This window comes from Aptenodytes forsteri, unplaced genomic scaffold (assembly GCF_000699145.1).
Source record: "Aptenodytes forsteri isolate BGI_AS27 unplaced genomic scaffold, ASM69914v1 Scaffold164, whole genome shotgun sequence".
Lineage (NCBI taxonomy): Eukaryota > Metazoa > Chordata > Aves > Sphenisciformes > Spheniscidae > Aptenodytes > Aptenodytes forsteri.
Window position 1 is genome coordinate 5128829 of NW_008795527.1, and position 8808 is coordinate 5137636.

Genomic DNA, 8808 nt, shown 5'->3' on the forward strand with positions numbered 1-8808 from the left:
TTGGGGGGGGGGGGGGAGTGGTGTGTCCTTCTTGCTTTTTCTTGCAAGATTGTCATGACTATTTAGGATTCTTCCATCACTGGATCTGTAGTCTCTCCAGTGTTGATTATTTTGATTGTTTGTGATCAGAAAGTTGCTTGCCTAGCTAAGAAGATTAAACTGTTAATAAAGGTGAGATTTATAGTACTTCAGGGATGTAGAAGTTATCTTTGGCTATCTTTAAGACCAAGCAAAAATCCTGGAAATGCATACATAAATGTGGAGCAGCAGTGGGATCCCCTTTTCAACTCTTTTCTTTTTTTCTGTTTGTTTGATGGACCTAAATTCAGGGTTCCTAATTGGATAAATAGGCATCTGTTTAGTACAGAATGAATTCTTAATAGCCAAGAGGTAGAATTTCTAGGAATTCCTGGTTTATGAACCAATACATCTTGGCAGCTCAGAAGTTTAGATGTATCTTGGCCTAATCCGTTTGCACTCATCAGAATAGAGAAAACACTTTAACTCAAAGATTGCTAGTAACGTTATATTTAATCTCACAACTGGTTTGACGCAAACATCCTGCCCTTTCTTAGCTGTCAGGTCACTATGCTTCATGTTGTCTGTGAAGGGGTGTGTGTGTGTTTGACTTTCTTATCAGTAGCACATAGAAGAAATTTATTTTGTGATTCAGCAGTTTGTTTTCTAATCACAAAACTTTTTTTGTGACTGGTTCATAGCTCAGTTCGTAAGTGGCCTTTTCACTTAAGTCTCTGCATCTGTTGAGATAAATCTGGAACTTAAGTATATTCTAAACCATAAAGTAACGTCACTGGTCCAAATGAAAAATAGAAAGTTTAAGGCTGAAAAAGGGCAAGTCAGCAATCAACTAATGATTCTGTTCCATTAATGAAACCTCATTTTAGGGGACTAAGGTTCTTGGTGCTATATAGACTTTAGTGCTTATATTGTATGGATTGTGGAGTGTTGCTTATGTCTTGTGTTTTGAGAGAAGATTTACAAGAAGTTTTTCTGTCTTTTAAATTTCCTCTACATCGCTGAAACTTTTTTTATGTTAATGTTGCTTTTTTGAGCTCAGTACATGTGTATGCTCTGGTTGCCTTATAAAAGAATAAAAAGTTGTGGGGGTTTTGGGTTTTTTGTTTTTTTTTTTTTTGCATAATCCTTGCAAATTCAGTAGTTTGACTTCTGATTTGAGTGTGGATTATTGACAGATCACTTTTATCAACTGACCTGTTTTGACTAATCTCTGGATTTAAGTTTTGTACTACGAAGGTATTTATTTTTAGCTGGCTTGCCAAATGCTATTTGAAGTTGTTCAACTAAAATCTGTTTGTCTTCTACAATAGTGTTTTGTATTTCTCTTTTGCCACTGCATTAAAATAGCATTAGATAGTTTAGCTGAGCTTTTCAGTAGCAGTGCAAGAAGATAGGAGTCCTAACCAAAACCAAATGTGTGGTTTGCTTGGGATTCCTATTTGCCATTTCTGTATTAAATTTCTGCTGACTTACCTTTATTGGAAAGTAATATTCTTAACTTGAAATTGTTTTAATGTTTAAAGCCATTGTGGCCCTAAGTGGTCTGTCTTGAACAATGAATATTCTTCCAGGTGGCTAGTGTATAGGTAATGCTTCTTCCATGAACCAAGTACAAAACTGAATTCACCTCAGTATTAAATTCTTTTATGATACTGTATTTTGAGAAGTAATCTGATGATATAGGTTCTTTATAAGAAGCTCTTTTCCCCAAAAGCGGTCGGAGTTCTATCAATTGTTTTGAGTGTTTTTTGTTGTTGGGGGATTTTTTAGGCTAAGATGAATGTTCAAATGCTTGATTTTAAAGAAATCGGTTATAATTCAGAGCACCAAAATTGTGGATGGAAATAACATGTAGAATGTACCAGGCTCTAAGTTACAACACAGGATTTGGTGCAGATAGGTTTCCTTGGTTGCCGCTTATTATACTTATTAGCGAATATATAATGAATGCCTCACGTTAAGGAGAAATAGTTATGTAAGTTGTTTGATGGAAGATTATTTACCTTTCTGCCCTTTATTTTTGTTTTGGTTTTTTTCATACACGCAGGGAGGTTTAAAATTAGGATTAGACTTGCTTTTCCTTTTGCAAATCTGTTTTATACAACTTTGTATCAGGAATGTACTTGATGATGCCATAATGTACTGGTTCTGTAAGATACACAATTGTCTGCAGGTTTATATTAAAATAATGTTGAATGAAAGGCAAGTTTAGAGCCTTCTGAACTGTTAACTGGAACGCTATTTTCAATAAAAATTATAGATTCAGTCCACCTTCAACATAAGTGTGGAATGTTCAGTTATTATCATAATTGATGTCTCATGCTTCATCCAAAAGACAAGAGTTTCTGTAGGCTGGGTACAGTATTGCCAAATTACTATAAGATAACAGTGATAACAACTTACAAGTGCTAGTTGCGTATTTGATCCCTGACTAGTCTCTGAATGTCTTTATTTTGAGTCAGTTGGTCATATGCTATGTTATGGATTTGATGCAGACGTGTAAATCCTCTGTGTCTTGTCCACTCATGAAAGCCTGTGACTGCAAGTATGCGATTTGGGAAATAGTGGCACAGTCCAAATGAGGCATTTTTCGTATTTAACAGTTACCTAGCATAGTTTCAAAAAAGGACTCTGAAATATCTATTAGTGCAGCGAAGCAAAAGTCTGAAGTCTACTCAGTCACTGCAATTACATGCTTGCAGAGCCTGGGTTTCTTTACTCTGTGCTGCATCTCACTTTGTGGAGTGTATGTCCCACGTTCTTCATAAGTGCTTTCTACCTGCTTAAAATGAAGTAAGTAGGTGTCAAATTTAACAATAACAAGTGATACTCATTTTTCCTAACTAATGATTTAATACTGGTAGAGTATGTCAGACTAATACTGTGTATGAAGTGTCAGTCGAATAGAACAGTTTTCTTCATGTGAGTTGGGTCCTTTCTTTAAGTCTGTCTTCTAAGTCAATGTCTGGAAGGCCAGGCTTAAAACCGGTAGTGCTTTCCAAGTGAGAGCTATGGTCAGCTGTTGTAGCTGCAATGAAATAAAGGCAGATATTCTAAATCTTAGATGTCTTCAGATGTATCAAAAGCAAATGAAATTATACTGCATGTACATAAACATTTCACTGGAGAAAAAAGAATATGAAAGAATGGTCTAACCTTCTAGTTGGCTCTGCTTTGAGCAGGAGGTTGGACAAGATGACTTCCTGAAGTCCAGACACAACCCTGAATCCTATGAGCCTATGAACATTCAGATTTTTACCAAGTAACCTTGTGTATTCTCTGCGTGTCCCTCTCTCTCTTCTGGCTGCTGCTTTTTTTGCTGCTGCTTTTTCTTCTATGTTTTCCAAATGTGGTTTTATGCATGCAGTCCTCAAACTTCAAAACTGTCTTTTAACAATTATGTTTGGCAATTTGAACTATGCTGTGCTTAGTAAAAATATTTAATCATTCCATTCCGTATTTTTTTTTGGTATTTTTGACACTGTCAAGACAAAAATATTTTGCAAATTCATTACTACATAGCTGGAGTATTTTTTGAATATGAGTCAACTTTATTCATATTAACATAGCATTGAACCATTCCCTTGTCTTAAAAGTTAAAAAATATACCAAATTTTGCAACAAAATACTTTTATGTTGTGATACAGAGTTGGGTTAGGTAGGAGGAGGAATGTTTCCTGGAGGAATGTTTCTCAGGTGTTTCTCTGCCATTCACTGTTAACTGGTTTGAATGAGAGATACTTAGGGAGGGTCATGTAGAATAGAAATGCTGGACGTATGGTTTATAACTTTTTGATTTATGGTTTTTGGCAGTTCTTCTCTGTTTCCAATAGTCACAACTTTCTCTCTAGGTCAAAGAATAAAGTAACTTGATTTTTTCCGAACAATAGTGTAGGTTTGTTGGGTTGTTATTTCTTTGAAAATAAAGGGGTTTATTGCTGATTTCATCTTAAGTTTATAGAAAGACACTGTATTAGCCTTCTCAGAGGAGCACTGATAAAGGGTGTTCTCTTTCAGTATGTCACTTGCCAAAAGTCAGCTCTGATGAAGTCATTCCTGGAGTTAACTGCTCTGAGTTGCAAGTCCTTCTATAAAATAATTTTTTACCCCCTCATCAATCGCTTTTTAAAGGCTTGTCAAGTAGCGATGGTTTAAAAAAAAAAAAAAAAAAGAGTAATTTCTCTTCTGGCATATAGAATAAACTGAGATTGATAAACTGAGAGAAGAAAAAACCCAACTGAACAGTTACCTGCCTGAGGTTGCACAAGAAGTTCAATCAAGTATGGAACTGGGGTATTACCCACAAATGATCCTGTGCTGCTGTCGTGTGTCCCCCCTCCTTTTATAACTATTTGAGTTTTATTTCCTTCTGATCTAGTATTTTAGCAAACTCGCTCCTTTACAGTAAGGAAGAAGTAGACTTTCAGGTTAGTTCCTCACCATTATTTACTATATAGTGAAAAACACAGATACTGTTGTTGCCCAGAGAGGTGGTGGATGCCCCATCCCTGGAAACATTCAAGGCCAGGTTGGACGGGGCTCTGAGCAACCTGATCTAGTTGAAGGTGTCCCTGCCCACAGCAGGGGGTTGGACTAGATGACCTTTAGAGGTCCCTTCCAGCACAAACCATTCTATGATTATATCTTATCTACCCTATAAACTATAATAATAGGGAAAATGTTGTATAAAGTTGTTACTGGAGGTATACATATATCATAAACAGTAGAGCTGATTTTTAATTATAGCTAAAACTTGCAAAGTTACGTTTCCTACTCTCTTTCAAGTGCACAGAAGAAATGAAACGTGAAGCCAGACCTATTAAGATTGACAGAAGACTGACAGGTGCGAATATAATTGATGAGCCTTTGCAACAGGTAAGTTCTAATCAGGACTATTTAACCTATTTTTATTTTTGCAAGTATTGACTATGTAGTGTCTAAGTAGTTGAGAGACAAATACAAGTTGAGAAATGTTATCATATTTGAGAGTGGTAAGTGAAAAAACATTGAGGATGGGCCAGGATATTGGGCAATATTTGAGTCTGTTTTCTGTATATTACAGTTTCTCAGCATAGCAGTGATGAATGCACGTAAACTATGAAAAAGAGGTTTCAGTCTATGAGTTGTATTGTTTCACTCACAATTTCATAATGGTAGGGGGAGTGGGGTTCACTGTGTTAACCTTTTAAGACTGTTGTTGCTTTATCAGGCATAAAAAGCTATTTTATATTTTGTTGTCTTTTGTTCATTAGTTCATCTTTCTTTTTTCTTTTCCAATTTCAGGTAATCCAGTTTTCCCTGAGAGACTATGTGCAGTATTGGTATTACACACTAAGTGATGATGAATCGTTTCTTCTGGAAATCAGGCAGGCTCTTCAGTATGCACTTGTTCAGTTTTCTGCCAGGTAAGATTATTTGTATTTACATCAATACACTGTCTAAGCAGGTGGACAAATACCTCTGTGGGTTTAATGGTGGTAGATAAACGATTAAGTTTATCTATTGGCATAGTTCAGTGCATTTTACAGAAAGAACATGTAAAATTTTAAGATGATAATCTAAGAACTAGAGTCTTTCTCTGATCCCTTAAGGAATGAATGGAGATGATGTTTGTAGTCCTGTTCTTTTGCAAAATCGCAAAATGGCTTTCAAAATTTTGATTACTGTCCGAAATGACTGAATACTATTTTTCTGCAACTTAAGCATATTGTTGTATGAATCATTGCCTTTTTATATGCAGGTCTGTTTCATATAAATAGCAGGGCTATTCCCAACATAAGTCAATCTGAAAGCCTTTAATTCAAATATCTGTATCAGCTCAGATAACTTTTAAAAGTGGTCTTGCTCTTCAATATGTACCTTTATATGTATATGTACCTTTATATCCAACTTCTTTATTAAGTAATGATTTCAGGTGTTCCTTCCACTGTGCTGATTGTTACCTGTTTTCTCTTCAGAAGAGGTTGTGGGTCACCTAAATATAATAAACTTCTTAGCAATTTTGCGGTGGTGGTATCCCCTCCCTCTGTTGACTTGAAAATGCAGGTCAGTGTGCTTTTCTGGCAAGAAAGGTCAAAGATGGTGAGCTAGGTTTAATGCTAGGAAAAATTCATTATAATAAAATCTTACTGATTGTGAAATAATAGAAATCCTAGGAAACAGTGTTGGAAATAATGAAAAGTAGGCTAAATAAACAGTACATTACAGCAAGCAATCCTGTGCTTACATGAAACGGACCTGGCTGCCCAACTGTGGTGGTTTTGTCTACCTGGTGAAGCTACTTTATTGAACAGTATCAAGCACTGGGTTTGTGTCAAAGCAGGTCAAGTTATAACCAATTTATTTTTTTTTTCCTACAGTATGATAGCTCTTCAAAAATAGCCACTGCTCCTGTGCAGTTGTGTTCTTCTGTACAAATCAAATCGGTTTCACAGGGCTGCAGCAGTTGATTGTTGCTGTTAGGAGAAAATGATCTGGTGTATTTATAATGATTGTAGTTGGATATAGCTGTAGCAGTCTTAGATTGGTACCATCATCTCTAATTTCATATACCCTGTGAGCTTCTGGAGAGAATGAGTACCGTGGGATTTCTCTCCACCCACCCCCCAAGGTGTCCCTGCCCACAGCAGGGGGTTGGACTAGATGACCTTTAGAGGTCCCTTCCAGCACAAACCATTCTATGATTATATCTTATCTACCCTATAAACTATAATAATAGGGAAAATGTTGTATAAAGTTGTTACTGGAGGTATACATATATCATAAACAGTAGAGCTGATTTTTAATTATAGCTAAAACTTGCAAAGTTACGTTTCCTACTCTCTTTCAAGTGCACAGAAGAAATGAAACGTGAAGCCAGACCTATTAAGATTGACAGAAGACTGACAGGTGCGAATATAATTGATGAGCCTTTGCAACAGGTAAGTTCTAATCAGGACTATTTAACCTATTTTTATTTTTGCAAGTATTGACTATGTAGTGTCTAAGTAGTTGAGAGACAAATACAAGTTGAGAAATGTTATCATATTTGAGAGTGGTAAGTGAAAAAACATTGAGGATGGGCCAGGATATTGGGCAATATTTGAGTCTGTTTTCTGTATATTACAGTTTCTCAGCATAGCAGTGATGAATGCACGTAAACTATGAAAAAGAGGTTTCAGTCTATGAGTTGTATTGTTTCACTCACAATTTCATAATGGTAGGGGGAGTGGGGTTCACTGTGTTAACCTTTTAAGACTGTTGTTGCTTTATCAGGCATAAAAAGCTATTTTATATTTTGTTGTCTTTTGTTCATTAGTTCATCTTTCTTTTTTCTTTTCCAATTTCAGGTAATCCAGTTTTCCCTGAGAGACTATGTGCAGTATTGGTATTACACACTAAGTGATGATGAATCGTTTCTTCTGGAAATCAGGCAGGCTCTTCAGTATGCACTTGTTCAGTTTTCTGCCAGGTAAGATTATTTGTATTTACATCAATACACTGTCTAAGCAGGTGGACAAATACCTCTGTGGGTTTAATGGTGGTAGATAAACGATTAAGTTTATCTATTGGCATAGTTCAGTGCATTTTACAGAAAGAACATGTAAAATTTTAAGATGATAATCTAAGAACTAGAGTCTTTCTCTGATCCCTTAAGGAATGAATGGAGATGATGTTTGTAGTCATGGTCTTTTGCAAAATGGCCTTTTCAAAATTTTGATTACTGTCCGAAATGACTGAATACTATTTTTCTGCAACTTAAGCATTGAGTTGTATGAATCATTGCCTTTTTATATGCAGGTCTGTTTCATATAAATAGCAGGGCTATTCCCAACATAAGTCAATCTGAAAGCCTTTTCAAAATTTTGATTACTGTCCGAAATGACTGAATACTATTTTTCTGCAACTTAAGCATTGAGTTGTATGAATCATTGCCTTTTTATATGCAGGTCTGTTTCATATAAATAGCAGGGCTATTCCCAACATAAGTCAATCTGAAAGCCTTTAATTCAAATATCTGTATCAGCTCAGATAACTTTTAAAAGTGGTCTTGCTCTTCAATATGTACCTTTATATGTATATGTACCTTTATATCCAACTTCTTTATTAAGTAATGATTTCAGGTGTTCCTTCCACTGTGCTGATTGTTACCTGTTTTCTCTTCAGAAGAGGTTGTGGGTCACCTAAATATAATAAACTTCTTAGCAATTTTGCGGTGGTGGTATCCCCTTCCTCTGTTGACTTGAAAATGCAGGTCAGTGTGCTTTTCTGGCAAGAAAGGTCAAAGATGGTGAGCTAGGTTTAATGCTAGGAAAAATTCATTATAATAAAATCTTATTGATTGTGAAATAATAGAAATCCTAGGAAACAGTGTTGGAAATAATGAAAAGTAGGCTAAATAAACAGTACATTACAGCAAGCAATCCTGTGCTTACATGAAACGGACCTGGCTGCCCAACTGTGGTGGTTTTGTCTACCTGGTGAAGCTACTTTATTGAACAGTATCAAGCACTGGGTTTGTGTCAAAGCAGGTCAAGTTATAACCAATTTATTTTTTTTTTCCTACAGTATGATAGCTCTTCAAAAATAGCCACTGCTCCTGTGCAGTTGTGTTCTTCTGTACAAATCAAATCGGTTTCACAGGGCTGCAGCAGTTGATTGTTGCTGTTAGGAGAAAATGATCTGGTGTATTTATAATGATTGTAGTTGGATATAGCTGTAGCAGTCTTAGATTGGTACCATCATCTCTGTTTTCATATGCCCTGTGAGCTTCTGGAGAGAACGAGTACA

General features: G+C 35.9%; 1 protein-coding gene across 1 annotated transcript in view; it reads left to right on the top strand.

The window, feature by feature from the left end:
* The window catches only part of SNX13 (sorting nexin 13), a 55038-nt gene that overhangs the window by 6234 nt on the left and 39996 nt on the right, over positions 1 to 8808 (top strand). Inside the window, exons 3-4 of the mRNA XM_019472800.1 lie at positions 4825 to 4914; positions 5323 to 5444. Of these exons, the coding sequence (XP_019328345.1) occupies positions 4825 to 4914; positions 5323 to 5444 (212 nt within the window). The remainder of the gene's footprint in view (positions 1 to 4824; positions 4915 to 5322; positions 5445 to 8808) is intronic.